This window comes from Electrophorus electricus, chromosome 6 (assembly GCF_041902795.1).
Source record: "Electrophorus electricus isolate QZ-2024a chromosome 6, ASM4190279v1, whole genome shotgun sequence".
NCBI lineage: Eukaryota > Metazoa > Chordata > Actinopteri > Gymnotiformes > Gymnotidae > Electrophorus > Electrophorus electricus.
In genome coordinates, this window is record NC_137502.1 from 7,124,610 (window position 1) to 7,141,871 (window position 17,262).

At 35.9% G+C, this 17,262-nt stretch overlaps 1 protein-coding gene across 2 annotated transcripts; it reads right to left on the reverse strand.

Annotated features, from left to right (window-relative positions):
• Positions 1 to 1,172: 1,172 nt before the first annotated feature.
• Positions 1,173 to 14,870, reverse strand: cd151l (CD151 antigen, like). 2 transcript variants are annotated; one of them, XM_026999595.2, is made up of 8 exons: positions 14,657 to 14,868; positions 11,702 to 11,786; positions 7,542 to 7,733; positions 5,443 to 5,517; positions 3,056 to 3,160; positions 2,776 to 2,934; positions 2,188 to 2,274; positions 1,173 to 2,001 (listed from the first exon to the last, which is right to left on the reverse strand). In XM_026999595.2, exons 2-8 carry the CDS (start codon positions 11,783 to 11,785, stop codon positions 1,942 to 1,944), a joined length of 762 nt encoding a protein of 253 aa, XP_026855396.1. In that variant the 5' UTR covers position 11,786; positions 14,657 to 14,868; the 3' UTR covers positions 1,173 to 1,941. The 2 variants fall into 2 exon arrangements, with proteins under 2 accessions (XP_026855396.1, XP_081572141.1); XM_081716015.1 differs by lacking the exon at positions 2,188 to 2,274 and having other exon boundaries at positions 14,657 to 14,870.
• Positions 14,871 to 17,262: the final 2,392 nt, after the last annotated feature.

Consider the following 17,262-nt stretch of genomic DNA (forward strand, 5'->3'; position numbering starts at 1 on the left):
TGTTTTGATCATAATGAAATCTGATAGGCTTATACTTTAGATGATTAATTTGATTCTATCTGTAATCACAAACTAGTGGTTTCTTGCAGAAAGTGCTTGGACTCTTGATGACTGCTGCCATTACTAGCAGTACTATGCTATCAGACCAGAGTTTTTTAATTCACATCAACAGCAGTACAGTATTGTAACAGCAATCTGTAAATGGGACATTAAAAGTCTAGTGTCTTTAAGATCCCCATAATCTCATCACATTTGAAAAGCAACTTTGCACTTAAATTTTCATATGTAAATGTGTGGCAAATGCAAAGCCCCTTTTAGCCAGTCTACTGTCCAGGTAAATCTATTCTCCTAGTAGACCCATAGTCAACCTACAAATGATGACCAGAAGTGAAATAAAACAGGAAGTGTGAGAAGGCATGTGAGCTCCATGTGAATGTAGATTATTAAATCCACCTTTATGGCAACCTCTCCTATCCAGAACGGCTTACATAACTATCAGTGTGACTAAACAAGTGCTCCTTGGGAATCAAACCCGACCCTGGACTTACCAGCACCATGCTACACCAGCTTTACTAGGTGAGCCACAGGAGTTGCTACTGCTATCACCAACTGAAAGCAGTGTGCAGGAATCATGTCACTCACAAAGCTACACTGCTGAGTAGGAAGTGTTTATCTACATCTAGCAAGATCTCAAAATAAAACATTAATTCCAAACATTAAAAAGTATGTGTTGTCCAAAAAGTTATATTAGATATCTCATGAGGGAGTTAAGAACACAGGTTTGACTCACAAACCTCTCCTCAAGCTGCATTAATGATAATAAATTCAAACACAATTAAGGGCTGGTTGAAGACTTACTAGGCAGAACAGAGTCCCACCCTCAATATAACTGAAGCTATGAGGCATCAAGTGGATAGTAAAAAAAAGGAAAACAGCCAAAATCAAAAGGAGCCACTTGGAAGAATTTACCATGGCTTGACATTTTTCTGGAGCAAAAAATAAATAAATAAATAAATATTGGCAAGTGAAGGTCCCCCCCACCCCTGAAATTCAAGCCCATTATCTAGGCTTGCTCCACCTTCCTCAAGGTGACAATGCCTAGACTGCATAGGTTCTCCTTTGCTAAGGTCTGCTAGATTAATTTAAATATTTAAATGAAAGTACGAAAGAGCTTGTAATATTGATGTTTATTACTGGTATTACACATATTAGGGGGAAAAGCAGCTATAAACAATTGCAACAAATTAGTGCACTCTTGCTGTGTACGTTAAAAATAATAAGCTCACTATTCTATATTAAATGTTTTAACAGTTGCAATTTAAAAAAAAATCCTGATTAAAACCTCTAGGTTCTGATGTAGTTTGGATGAAACTAGTGACTATCAGAGTTGGTGTCTGAGCACTAGGCATAATCTGTCTGTGGGAAACTCTGACAAACCAAGATGAGGCAGACAAACCAAGATGAGGATGATTAACTTTATAAAATGTAAAAAAAAAAAAAAAAAAAAAAAAAAAAAAAAAAAAAAAAAAGAGAGACCAGTGTCACAATAAAAATAATCATACAAAACATTGGCAACAACTGGAAGTTCTTAAAAAAGACACTTAAGCTATGTATATAATACATTCCTGCATTAAATATGACTTAAATATGATTTCATCTATGGTCACTAAAAGAAACACTGATGCAAATGTTGTTATTTAAAGGCTGTCATAAATTCAAGATCCCTTCTTCTCCACACAGAGAGGTATACAACATACAGTGATTCACTTCATAATAGGCACGTTGGTTGCAAAGTTGATGTGGTAAATAAATGTGACTGCTATCATTAGTATCAGCATCTCTCTTCACCGCAATCTCTCAAATGAACCCTTCTCTTCTTTCAGTGTGAACTAATATTGATTGATAAAATTATATTCGAGGCCTGCTTGCAACTCATTAATATCAGTATGGTTCTGCTTTCAGATTCCTGTAGAGACAGCAAGTGAAAATCATGCCCACGATCTGAAATAAAGATAAGAAAAAGGGTTATACGTATGGACCAGGAAATCTTCCCAAATTAAGAACAGGAATTACGACAATCACAACCTGGCTACTAATTTTTCATATCTTTTTTTCCGCCAAATTAGACCTGGGTGAGCGCAAAGACATTTGAATAGATGTTTGAGAACAAGATGCTGCTTGTCCCACCTGCACACTGGCAATTCCCACACCCACAGCACCGATGATCTTTAAGTGGGCCAAGATGAAGTTCTCTAGCTTAGTGATGCAACCGCCCTATTAACAAAATTCAGAATGAGTCTATCGCAAAGGCTTAATAAAGAAGCACCACTGAAACAGACTGGCTACATGTAAGAGCAGCATGCTGTTCTACATATCAACCTCTTAAAAAGGCCAAACCAAGTTGTAGTCACTAAGAAGGTAAACAGACGTTGCTAAACATCTAAAATCAGGTTTGTGTGTGATACAAAATTCAGAGATAAGCACCCATATAGTCAATGGTCAACAGACCATATAATCCAATCTGTCTTTAAAAAAAACAAAAAAAAACAACTATATGCCACTTGGGGTTTTTTTGGTGCTAAAGTTCTTAGGAACGCTACTACTGATCCCTGCTGGACTGAATCTGTGGGACATATACAAGCATTGTATGGTACTTCTATTAACTTCATGTAGCCATCGCCTGGGCAAAGCTTTGTTTTTACATAAATGCATACATATGTACATACTATGCTACCTATCACTGAAGATAATAAGAACAAAAAATATGAACATCACCTCTACTTTATAAATATTGGAGGGGTGGTCTCTCTTGCCACAGTACTCTGTGGGGGTCTTACAGCAGCTGTCTGGGACCTTTCTGCCTGTGGCTTCATTGGAGCGGATCCAAAGGCTTTCTCTCCACTCTGAGAAGTTCTTACTGCCACAGCACTTAAACTAAGAGAAACAAAAGACAGAGAAAGAAAGACATGTGAAGCTCTAATACAACTGTCAGCACATTGTTGCCGAATTAATTTACATGAAATATAGTTCAGCTTCATGCTATATTAAATTTTACCTCTTGCTGTAGTTTATCCACAGCCTTGGTGACATGGTCCTGGTTAGGTTGATGATAATGTTGCACCATAGTATTTTTCAAATTATTCTTCAACTCCTCACTCAACTAGAATAATTTGTAAGATTAAATAAAACCAGAATCAATTTCAAAATTTCAAAATTAGAAAATACAAACAATTATTTTTATTTTTATCTGCTTGGAAAACTAAATGGAACTACTTCATATGAAAGGGGAAAAACATGAATCAAAAGCAGGAAAAACATGAACCAAATTTTAATTTAACAACACAACACAGAAACCTTAAGAGTATCCAATTATCATCTCAGTCTCCCAACTCTGCTTCTATTCTACTCCTTCACAATCTTAGTGCTGCTTTCAACACAGTTAATTACGCTGTTCTACTGTCGTCATTACTCCAATCTAGGAATCTCTGACCCTGTTCAGCCTGGTCAGCACTCTTGCTTTAGATGTTACAGTTCTCGCTTGAAATTGCATTTGTAACATGAAAGTTATCTTTGACTCTACACTCTCCTTCCCAACATGCATTACCTCCTTATACAGTTAGTAACCTGGGATTTATCTTTGACTCTCTACTCTTCCTAACACAAAATACTTCCTTAACTAAAGGTAGTTATGTGTGTCCACCTGAGTACTATTACATGTCCCTCTCTGTTTGTATGACTGAGAAATTCTAGACCATGCCTTTATCACATCTTACCTAGAATATGGTACCAGACTACTGGATTTTCTTGCTCCTAAATCCTTTCATTGACTGCATAAATCCAGCATTCAGCAGCTCAGCCAATTAATCACACACAGAAAACTACACATACTCTTGTTATCTTCCAATAACACTGGCTTCTTGGAACTACATGCAAACAACATTGAAAGTTCTTCCTCGTTCCTACCTCTCTGCTTTCCACTGCATATATTAAACTATCCAAGAGAGTTGCATATATTACACTGTTTAAAACACTAGATCCAAAACACACTCTCAAGGGGGGAATAAGATCAAATAGAGCTACTGCCCCATAACTTTGAAATGTCCTTCCACAATATCTCTATGACTGTACAAGTCTTTCATATTTTAAAAACAAATCTCTCATCTTTTAAAAATGAACTTAAAATGCAATAATTTCTTGTGTACTCTTCCTCCTTATTAACATTGTGTAATTGTTTTTCTAAAGTGACCTTGGGTCTGGAAAAGGTACTATAGAAATAAAATGGAATAATGATTTAATCAGCCAAATGGGTCAAATCAAATTTTGTTGGATAGTTAAAAAAACTGCTTGGGAAATTCAATGGAACTACTTCATAGGAAAAGAAAATGAAGCATTAATATGACATTTCTTCAAATCTCAACAAGAATACAAGCACATCTCATTTACATATTGCACATTATTCAAACTCCTACTGTTGTGATTGGCTGTTAACACAAATTTAGAAGGTGAAAGAGCATCACCTGTTGGCCAGAAGGCTTAAATACACCTTTCTTTGTTAGCCTGCAACACTGATAACGGCATGGGCTGCTACTCATGGGCAGCTTTCTCTGATCTGTCCAGTCTCCTCTTTCAAACTTTCCTATATGGGTTTGCCATAAAAATAAAGGCAATTAAAAAAAATAAAATCTGAGTACAATATATGAGTGCATTGGCTTAAACGTCTTGTATAGCTTTGTTACCAAAGAACACCTTACTGATTCTCCATAACATATACTGACCAAAAATAAATCACTCAAGCAAGCAGAGAAGTTTCTCTTTTACCACAAACTTAATTCTGGACTGCTCAGTTCCATATATTCTAAATATAATGCTAGATGATTACTAGAAATTTTACAAACGTAATGCTAAATGATTATTAGAAGCAGGCTGTGTTGGCAAATATGCCAAAATGTTACATATATGTATTGTTTTTAATTTTCTACACATTTATACTTGTAAGGTTTTTTTTTTAACAAATATATGTTTATTTGTAGCTTTTGTGTATGTTTTATGTACAAAACCTAGTGAAAGGTGGTGATGGCATCAGCTGTGTCACAGCCTTTTGTAATTATTTGGTCGGCATTTTTTTTTACAGCTAAAGGAAGAGGACTGGACTGGGTAAATTTAGCTCATTTTGATGTAGCCCACATATTGTAAAATAACACAGTGCATTCCCTGACACTGTGCTTAGTAAAACATTTTTAAAAGCAACTACATTTTCCAAATCCATATGTTATAAAATAATTAAACTATATTTAAAAACATGCAAACTGTTTTTAAATATAAGTGCAAAAAACATAGTCATATTCTTACTGTTATCAAGGTATATAGAATAAATATAGAGGTATGATTTTTTTTGTCCATATCATATAGCCCCCCCCCCCCCTTTGGAAGAACAGATTTTACCTGCTGATAGTAGATGTAGGCCAATACTCCAGCCAGGATCTCCAGAAGAAAAATACACAGCAGTAGGACAAAGTACTATAAGAGCCAAATAAAAAAAGAGCATAAATGTACAAAAAAACAAAAACAAATGAGAGTACTGTAATGTAACAGTGGTAAAAAAATGTTGTCATACCAAGATCCATGAAATATGGAAGCAAATGTGACCAAAATGGAAGCAAATGTGACCAAATATCACTCTGTCGAATTCATCGATTCATTTAACTTATTCTTACAAATTTAAAAATGATTGATTTCAGCCAACCACCTTGATTGATTTGAGTGAGCTACTGTTTAAAGTACTCAAAGCAAATGGTTTTGCATATAAAAGTTAATGTGAAAGGCCTAAAGTAAACAGGACCATATTAATGGGCTGGCAATAACAAACGACCTATTTGCACTTAAATATTTGTTGCATAGTAACCAGCAGACTACTTCATGCCCTCATCTGTCCCAACCATATGAATGTGCAGAGCATAAATGGCTCGTCCTCTCTGTGAAAGGCAAGCACATCTTGGAGGGATCTTTGATGCTAGGATGGAGGCACACATATTTCTACCTGCCTGAACCTGCCCTTCCCGGCATCCCCTCTGCCCCACCCGCACCATTTTAATGAAGGCACTGAGCGAGAGAGAGATAGAGGCACACCCATAACCTCACCACTGAGCTCAAGCTGTTCACTGAAAATACTGCAAGGAAAAAAGAGGACTTGTCTGCAATAACATGAAGCCAAAACTGATAGTATATAACAGAATCAAGCGTTTGATGTGGTTAACCAAACTGTACCCTTCCAAAAGGTATTTTGAAAGCAAAAGTCCTTCTTAATATAGACTACAGTGAAGGTTTATCTATTTATGTACTGTTTAATGACACAGTGAGTAAATTAAGAACAAAAGTGATTGAATGAAAGGATCAGTATCAAACAACCACATTTAACACCTCTGGATGCTTTGTTTAGATCTGCACTACCAGGTTATAATGGAACCAAAAAACAGTTTGTGCCTAGAATGAGATAACTGTAATTGGAAAGAGAGACAACTAAAAGATTTGACCATCAACGTACAATAGTCTTTATCTAAAAATGGATTATCAAATATGTTTAGAATTTAACTAAAACGGGGGGGGGGGGAGAGAACAACCACAATACAATACACTTTTACTACATTTATAAATAAATTTCAGAACTACATTCTACTACTTATGAAGATCTACACTTTGTCTACCCACTTATCCCATCTCCCCAAACAGTCTTCATGAGTCTCTGGGTATGACAAAAATATGCAGTTTACCCTAAAACAAAGGATCCTTGTCCTAGGTTCTGTCATAACTTCACCAAGGAAGCTAATCAACCAGAGGGAATAAATTCATCCCTCCTTTCTAATTATAGGAATGATGATGCATTAAAGTGAAATAGATGCGCTCTTATTCAGTGTCATACAATGTTCTGTCATGTTAGAGAGGTGGGCAAGTGTAGCATTAGGAGTCTTGCCCAAGGTCTTTTACTGGTAGAGCATAGAGCACTTGCCCAGATGGGGATTGAACCCCACAGGAGAGGCAGCATTATTATCCACTACACCATAGCAACCACACATTTATTTACATACACTTTAGAGTAGTTATAGAAAAATAATGGAATGTTAATTGAATCAATTAACTTCATCTTGCACTTACACCATTACACAGCACTGGTTGGATGACCTTAACAATGCAAAACTGATCTTGAGATGTATAACTATTATAACTATGTAAATAACTACGTTATAATTATGTATTATAAATTATGTAAAAGAATACTCCACATTCCATATATGTGCACTGAAAAAAATGCCATTGTGCAGCCAAAGAATGCTGACCCAGGCACAAAAAAAGGGTTCTTATTTACTAACCAATTAGCAGTTTTCCTGTAGGAAAACCGTGCACAGTCTTCATTATGTGATGATGGCCGATCAAGCACTGATACCTAGCTGCCACAGTTTGTTGATAATACTGCATTTCTCTCTCCTCTTACATCACTGGTGATAGGAAGTCTACATGTATGTTCACGTGTGGTTTTTGTATCTCACCACTCTTAAAAGTTGTTTTCGCTCTTTGAAGGTGGCACAGCAGCCTAGAACTCCGGTAACCATGACAATGACCCCTGCCAAAATGAGGATATAGGCAGACACAGCATAGATCCTGGAGGAAAGCAGGCTGATGTAGTCACTCTTTTCTGTTAGTGTCCATATCCCTACAGCCATCACAACACCTCCTGCCAGCTAAGAGAAGAAACACAATTTTTAAGGCCAGGAAAAAAAGCCAATATTTACATCAACAGTTAAGCGCCTAAAAAGTCACCAATTTATGCTAATATTTATGCTTTGTCAATGTTATGTAAATCAATGTCATTCTTACAAGAGAGAACTATATTCACTAGCCATTTGTACTAGTTAAGAATACATTTTCCAGTTTGGACAATAAAGCACTTCTATAACTCATTCTGGATAAGATGATTTGCTAAATGATACAAATGTAAATGGAAATATAAATGCATTATTCATACATTTTATAGGTGTAAAATTACAGGTGGTAGCTTTTCCAGTTCCATGCACAGTGTGCCAGACACCCTCTCACATGCAAATAACAGGCTGGTTTCTGGCCAGAGTACCACAGCTGTACAGATATCATTTCTATGGAGGGCTATTCTTGGCACAACAATAAAATGGTCATTGCAATGACATGGGTCTGGATGTCAAGGGGGCACAAATATATCAGGCAAAGCCATGCTGCTGAGATTTTTGTGCGTGTCAATGTCAATGCAGAGTCAAGCATGGTCAGACAACTAAAAATACTGAACACTTACGATATTTACCACTGATAAAGTGCTAGAGAATACACAAATTTTGCATATCAGCACTGCAACAGTCTCTAAATGTATACTCTATGGGTGCGTGTCTACCTATCTTATGAGACGATCTGATATGCATCTAGATACATGGCCGATACATTCCAGGGACGATATATTTTTACAAGGAATGATTCAGTGTGATTTGATTCAACAAGATGCACTCTAATACAGTTCTTAATATGTGTTTAATGTAAATGTTAATTTTCCAGTACAAATTAAAATAAGTAAATTCTACAAAACTGGTATTGGTTACCTGCAAATAGATCAATGTGATCAAAGTATTGTTACTTTATGGCACAGGAAAAAATGGAAGACAAATTTATAATTCCACATTGTGCTTATTACTTTTCCAGGAGACACAGTTGGACAGGAAAAAAACAAACAAAAAAAAAAACTTGCTGTATGAACAAAGTTTCACTTTATGAAAATAAAATGAAAAAAAAAAATTATAAAACACAGAAATCTTAGCCATTCAGTACATTGCAAATAAATAACTTTGCAAAGCCCCTCTAACACTGCAAACTAAATTACTAATACATTTTCACTACAGGCACGAAGGAAACTAGAAAATGAAAAACAAAATGAAGATGGAAAAACATTCTACTAGACAGTTGTTTATCAGCTCAGCTGGAAGAGCATTCTGTTGATATAATAATAATAATAATAATAATAATAATAATAATGAATTTCAAAGTCATCCATTTTCTCATTTCATAAGTGCTTCAGTCAAGCCATGCAGACTCAAGAGAAGGCAACAACAGTAATACTAGTGCAACATTGCACTGAAAAAACAGTACAGGATAAAATAAACCAGCAAACAGTAGTTATAGCAAGCACTACTGTACAAATTTCTATTTTTTAAGACTGCCATGCATTTACCTGATAGTGTGAATGCAGTATTAACTCTTTAGTACTATAAACAATGCAAAGCTACCACAGACATTGAAAACAGAATAACTACATTATCCCATTTTCACTCATTTTTGCTTTGTAGTTACTCCCGTTAGAAAAAGTATTCATTTATGTATCCTTGCACTCTCTCACACACACTCACACATATTTCACCTAAACATACTGTTGCAAAATATGAATCTTAATCTGTTTATACCTCACCAGGGAGGACTTCATGTATGCTTGAACTTGTGCTGCATCTCCTGCAGTGCTGAAAACTCTTATGCCACACTGGTGTCTGGTACACAGACTCATTTTTTAATTGTTTTATTTTTTACTTTTTGCAAGTGATGACAGCAATGGTAGATTCACCCATGTTTTCCACCATTGTAGTGGGTTGTCATTCAGGGGAAAAGGATTCCACTGTCTGTACCTCAAGACCTCCTAACTGGCCTTCACCCTTGAATGTCTTGCTGCCACTCTCACTTTGAGGACTTCTCCAAACAGCTGGTCCAGTGCTATGAGAAAGGTTGTCATATGAAATACTAAATCACTGTGCATTACTGATTGTTGTGACTATTGAGGGGTTTTCTCTCACTTTACTATTACCTGAGAATCTTAACCTGTTTATACATTAGTGAATAAAAAGCACTTTTTCCCCCTGGATCTGGGGGACTATCTATACTGTTGTCTGAATCCCCATGATCAGTCTCTCTGAGCAGAATCTGTCTGCATCTGAACTAATGTCCCTGAAAATCTGTATCCTCTGCTTTCTTGTAATAATCAACATATAAAAATCACAGCTTTGATTAACAATCAATGTTTACCATTGACTCAAATGTTGGATTAACTAGTAGGAATCAGTGCAGTATGGTTACATCCAGTGTATACTGTCAGTAGGCAGTAAACAGTGTTCAGTATAGTTCAATTCAGTACATACTCTCAGCAGGTAATGATAATAAAGTGTAGTAACAGTAATCACAGAATACAGCCAGTGACAGCAATATGTGAAAAAGCAGATGGTTAGTAACTGTTAGAAAGCAGAGTAATAATTTATTTTCTGTTAAGTGAATAACAGTGTGTTTGTTGGGGTTTTATCTTGTTCTGCTTCAGCTTCAGTGGACATTTGTGAACATCTTCTCAGCATCATGGTCACTCAGGAGTGATGTTTTGAAGCAAGGGTCAAGAGCGGATGCAATGTAGAGGTCATGGAGATGTATGTACCCTTCTCAAAGTCATTCTCAAATACCTTCAGCTCTTAAATGAATGCTGTCTTCATCAGATGCCTACTAGTGCTTTTGTAGTTTGGCAGGGCAATCACTGAAATTGTGGGCTGCTTGTCTTCACACATGATAGTGGTCACAAGTGCCATCAGCTTGACGACATCTTCAGCATTGCAGATTTCATCCTCATTAAGCGTAACCACCACTTCCTCTTTTCTGAGTTCCCTTGACATGAGTGTGGCAAAATTTGCATCTTGCAGCTCCAAAATGAAATGCTGTCTACTTGATATCTTGTAGTTCGGCTCAGATATTTACTGTCACAAAAACTAACACTCAAGTACACCAAGGTTGTAAGTCCTTAGAAATAAAGAAATAAAATGGGCTACAGATGCCATTAACTGCCTTAGACCTCACCGAGCTGTGGCTAGGTTGTGGCTGAAAAGTGTTTAATATCCTTGTTTATATCTTGCATATTCTTGCTAGTGCTAGCTGTACTAGCATCCGCAAATCCTTTGCTGCCCATGTAAGTTTCACCATGCTGTCTCACCAGGGGAGAAGTAAGATTTGTTATGCAACCACTGTACTTAATCACTGTTCTACACACCTTACAAATAGTCAGACATTTGTTCAGTTTTCCTTCCTTCTTATAAAATCTTGTCTTGCAAACTTTAGATTTTTAATTTTCCACCGTAAACTGTGTCATCATCATGGAACATTCCACGGTAACATTACTCACATAAAGTTGACATGAGATGCAGTACAGATTGAATAGTTAAAGAGAGGTGATTATAATTTTGTAAGTAACATGACTTGTTAAAGATAGATCAGTGGGTCTTCCACAGCTTAGTTTATACTAAAGTAGAATTAGCTGCAAAGCTTCAGTCAACAAATTTTTAAGTTTACAATGGGACCATCAACTGGTTCATGGTATATTTACAATGATCCAGGGGTCTGTAGATCAGTGTACTTGCATTTTTAATGTTAAAGCCAGTTTCCGAATCATTTCGATGAATTTTTATACCCCTAATATACCAAAAGTAGTTTTTTTGTACAATAAATTTACAAATCATATTGAGCATGGGATGTTTTATTGCTAAATGGTCATTAACACCTTTATTTTATTTATTTATATGTACTGAATTTAGATTTTCAGTCTTCGAAATAAATTCAGCAACTCACAGAGTAGAACCAGACACCCATACACACGTGGCAGAACAAGCCTTACCCAAAACAGGAAGTTAAAAGTGAACAGGAGGTATTTCAGGCAAACGGTCCCACATGTCTCTTTCTTTTCGTCATATGCCCCCATTCTAAAAGAGGAGAATAAGGGTGTTATTTACAATGCAACAATGCAATCCAAGGAATATTACAAGAAGCTTATGATGAATGACAATTTTGGATTTCCCACATAACAAGACAGAAAAATCTTTAACACGTAAAAAAGCAATATAAAAGTTGCATTTTAGATTTTGCAACAGTAGGGAACACCAAAACAGTATTATGAAACAGTAATAATGAATCATTAGTTCTCAAAAATTTTAGTTGAATGAAGTGAGGCTCAGCAGAGATGCTGGCCCAACAACCAACCCTTCACCTGCCAAGATGTGGCTTAATGGCAAATCACAAGCATCGGATACACAACACAAGCCAACACCAGCAAGCTCTCATTGAAACTGCTGTTTCTGAATCAGTGATGTGTGCAAAAAGATAATAAATAAAGTACAAAACCTTTATGCCACAGATCTATCAACCAAAGTCATCTACTTTACCTCCACCTTTCTTGCTCAAGTCCAGACTTGCTACCCACAAAGAATTCCTCTGCTTTATTCTCTTAGATGTCCTCCTATTGTTGTTTCTGCCTCAGCTTTTTACCAGGCTATGGTGGAGTAGATTATAATGAGAGGGACAGCTCTCCCGCTCTTCAAATAAGTCTTTCCACAACACCGGAGAAAAATATAAACTTCAGATAACACCGGTTGTAAGTTAAAATGTGAAATTATACAGCATACAGAGAAATAGAAAAAAGACAAACGTTAGGAATATTTAAGTTTAAAAGAATTAAGATTTGGGGAGTAGCCTACATCACCTTTTAAAGGATCAGATATGTCTAAAAATATATGTCTAAAAATAGAAAAGAGAAAATAGCATAGGTTATGTGATTATTTTCAGAGAAGCCAGTGATGAACAGTGATACCGAAGACAATCAATGGTGTCTTGGTCTTTAGTTTTGCAGCCCAGTGAATGTGAAATCAACAGAATGCAGAATTATCATTACAAAAATGGCCGAGAGCTGTAATGAACTGATTTAGATTCGTTTTACTTTAGTGAGCTCTTAAGGTTTAGAATAGCCAGTTTAAAATATGACCTCTTTCCTATCTGATGATCCTATTACTTTGGTATCTAGTACAACTGTGCAATGTTTTCTTAAGTAGTTATTTGGCAAGTTTGGCAAGTGCATGGCATTTCCGACCACACAAAGGAAATTTATGTAACAATTTATTTCAATAAACCTCATGGGAATTTATAAACCTTACAATATGTTAAATGTAATGTTCTAGACACTCAGTTTGAAGGGAAAGAGACAACAATTTTAACAGACACTGTAGGTAAGTCATAGGACATGGGGATATGCATGCTGCAAAACACTTATTCACTCTGTTTATAACAGAATGCACTATTCCAAGTAGGTCATTCTATTCGTTTCAGTTCTTCACACAGAAAAAGCCAAAGCAGTAAAAGATTTGTCAAAAAAAGCACAGAGATCTCATGCATGTTGAGACTCTCAGATCACCGTGTTTGTCACATACATCAACTTTGTTTTTTGAGTTTGTCAATTTTTTAGCACAAAGTCCTATTCACAAGGGCTCATTAAATTGGTGTATATCAGAACAGAGATCACAGCAGCAGCAAACTGCTAAGCTTCACTCTTATCTAAGAACATCAAGTTTATGAACAGCATAGTGCTCCTAATATTTGCAGTCTCTGAACCTGAAGATGAAGTACACCACAAGCATAAAAAATTGTATTTCACCTAAACCACCAGTCGCCTAAATCACCAGTACAATGAATAATAATGTTCAAGAAGACCATAAAAAGGAAAATCCCAACTGTCCATTCATTCCTCAGAACACCTCTGCAAAAAATATAAACTCCAGCGCAAACTACTTATTAGAATAAAAAATATTTCATTATATATATGTGTGTGTGTATGTATGTATGTTACTAGCCGAGGGCTCGTGTTAGAGAAGAAAAAAAAGCGAAAAAGAATACTTTTGTGTGAGCTCGAGAGAAAAGCGGTCATTGTAATTATATGCTAGACAGACCCCACGTTAGTAGTATCTTAGACATGCTTCTACTCATGCAGAGGATGTCTCAGTACTAGGTCTGCTATGTCTGTACAACCTTGTTCGTTTACTGTTCTGGGGACAATGGTAATAATAATTCACCAGTTTTAATTAAAAATATAACAAGCCCGAACACAAACACACAGACACCCTCGCTTGACAAGCTATCCTAAATTAAACTACTGTGTGCTTTTGTATTTTACATCTAGTTACAATTCAGCATTTGTGCAGGGATAAATTAACTGAAATTGAGTTAGGATTAGATAACATTTATCAAGTATACCGATACTTGTTAATATCAGTACTGAGCAATGAAATGCAGACACGCTAGCTAGTTAACTAGATTAGATAACCAAGTTACCTGCTCGGGTGCTATGCGTCAAATCCATCTGAATTTCAAGTATAGTTATATTTCTTTTCATATTTGCGACCAGCCACATATTTAGCCAAACCTCTTTTTCTATCAATTTAGTTAAACAAGTTGGGTTGTGTATAATGCCGTCGTAAATTAGGCTAACCTATTTAGCCAACATTGCCAACAGCTTTTACTTCCACCGCTTACAACTCATCGGTAGGAAAGCTCAGTACTATCTAACACTAACTCGCTAGATAGCCTGGATAGACGTTTTCCATCTTATCTTGTAATCTAACTTGCTAGCTGCGGTATTAAGGTCAGTTTCAACCCAGACAACCCAGACAACCCAGACAAGCTTGTCGAGCTATTTTAGCTAACTATCGACTAACGTTACCTGAAGATAAGAGTGAAACGGATAACTACAGGAAGTTGAGCAGCTAGCCAGTCTGCTAAATAATCCCATGTATCAAGGCATTGTTACCTGGCACTTGGTAAAATGGTCCACACTCCTCTTTATAGTAAATTGATGACAAATGTCAATTGATTCTTTTTATCCCAAAGCAACCAGCTTCCGATAAAACCTAAGGTAGGCAGTCAAAAAAAACAAACAAAACGAAAGCTACTATGAAAACCCCACCCAGCTCGGGTGGATAAGGACCACTCTGTCTCAGCATATACGAGGTCGTCTGGTCGGGCGTGGTTTGTAGTTTTCTGTGCCAGCGGCAATCTACGCATGCCTCGCTTAGGACGAGAAGGTGGATGATGAACTTAAATATTAAGCATTTTTGCTACTGTTAGTCGTTTACACCAGTGCATCTCGTTTCTTCATAATTTTCTCCCGCGTACGTGTCGTAAAAAAGAAAAAAAAAAGGAAAACCATGTACGAAGTTTTTTGAATTCGCCTTATTTAGACAGCCAGCACACCTGTGGTCTCCTGCGGTTCACAAGTGCTGGTTGTATTTGGCGTGCAGATGTTTGTAAACATAAATTAGATTACACAACTTATCACACTAACTTGACCCTTGGTTACTGCTGCTACGAACTGTTTATGGACCTAGTTTCTCTGTGGGAATAAGAAAGTAATCTGATAGGATTATGAACAAAAAGTTATCGGATGAGTTAACGTTAAAATATCTTGGTGGTATGTCCATTTTTTGATTGAATGTAAAGAATTGTTGCCCATTTGAAAAGTAGCATCAGAAGATACTGTTTAGCCTGTTAGTTTTAGAGCCTGGACTCTGAGGTGTATATAGCACTATCCCCCCCCCCCCCCCCCTTTTTTTTTTTTTTTTTAAGAAATGTGTGTAAACAGATTATAATGGTGATTCTTAACTCTCTTCCAGAGTCAAGAGACTTTGTCAATTGGAATATATATATATATATATATATATATATATATATATATATATATATATAATTTGAGGTCCTGAACCCCTATCATCTGAATATAATGCATCAACTTGGTGTCTCTGGAGAAGAAAAAAAAATACAATTTGTTTGTGTCACCCTTTATTCACAGTGTGTTTCATGAAATCTTTATGTTTTATATATCTTTTCACAAACGCTATTATGGCCATATAAGACATCTCTTGTAGAAATATAAGTTTTTTATGGCGCAAAGTTTATGGTTGAAATGATGGCTAGATAGTTTTATCTATGTTATTTACAAATAGGATTAATCATCTAGATTTTCAGATATTTGAATGAATTTAGTTCTCAGTACATATTTGCAAGGTCCAAATTGAGGTGATACGTCAGAGGCAGATTTCCAACATGAAAATGTACAATCCAAACAATGATAATTAATAAAACTTCCTTTTATTTAATATAAAATTCACCAATATTTAAAATCAAACCTTGAGTGTACCTTAAAAGCTCACTGTGCCATTTCAGAACACTTAGATTAAATTTTATGAGTTGAGTTTGTAATCAATTATGCAAACAAAAACGTCACCATGCCCAACTGTTCCAATTAGGTGCCCTACAACTACAAGTCCTAAAGGGAAACACTGGATTTATTGTCAGTTTTCAAAATATATACTAGCTAACCTTTGCTAGCTTCTGCCAAAACTGTGATTATTAACAATTTAAATTGCCTTCATCACAATATATGTGCTTTTATATGTGCTTAGCATGCACATATACAATTTGTATTATTTGTTTTGGCCAAATTAAGTGGTAGAAAATGCACAATTTTTCCCACTGTCCTATTGTAGTGATTTTTGTGATATAATTCTTTAATTCGGTTGGGGCTTCTTTGTTAACATGTAAATTTACCTTCATAGCAATTCAGCTAATAAACATTATTAACCCTGCACAGAAGTAGAGGATCTGTTGACTGACAACCATAAGAATCCCTTATTCTCCACATTTTCTCTATAGCAATCAGGGTTCTCCCTGGATGAACAGATAAGACTACTATTTAACAAATTTTGGTTCTTCTCAAATATCTTTCATATGCTCTCACAAATTACATTAAAAAGTTCCCTTCTGAACTAAATAAAAATCAGACAAAACATGATTTATTCACCAAATGTTTGGGAGAAAATAATGTTGCCCTGTGCTGATGAAGTTTAGCTTATAGGATCACGTTTCTCTGGCCACATGCTAAGGATTATCCTGTGTGATATCCTCAATTTACCTGCATTTTCCCACAGAAAAAAATGATAGACCAAAACAATTTAATTTTATGGCAATACTCTATCAAGATTTCTTAATGTTCATACCTCTGAAAATTCTAAAACCAAGAAAGCACAGTCCAATAAATGAAGCTTATTTGTGTTTTAATTCAAGATATGCATCTTCTAATATCAGCCTTCATAACCTAATGACTCCTAGGTGGTCACAACAGTAAACAAAAATGGAGTTTGCAAAAGCTGAAAAGTATGCAATGGTGTTTGATACTGAGCCTCAGTTCCAGATTTGTTAATCATTTCAACATTTCCTAAAATTTGATCAAGATATTCCTCTCATCATTAAATTTATTTGATTCCCTTGAATCACCTTTTTTTAAATTTTGCAAGTGTCTCCCAAGGAATGTTTTGTATTGTTGTATTTCTTTTAAATTCCTGCACTATTTTTAGATAC

Excerpts from the sequence above, each read along its gene's own strand:
- cd151l (XM_026999595.2), bottom strand. The coding sequence starts at position 11,785 with ATGGGGGCATATGACGAAAAGAAAGAGACATGTGGGACCGTTTGCCTG. Across the intron at positions 5,518-7,541 it reads GAAAACAACTTTTAAGAGTG|TACTTTGTCCTACTGCTGTG; the intron begins GTGAGATACAAA and ends TGGCTCTTATAG. Across the intron at positions 3,161-5,442 it reads CCTACATCTACTATCAGCAG|TTGAGTGAGGAGTTGAAGAA; the intron begins GTAAAATCTGTT and ends AAATTATTCTAG.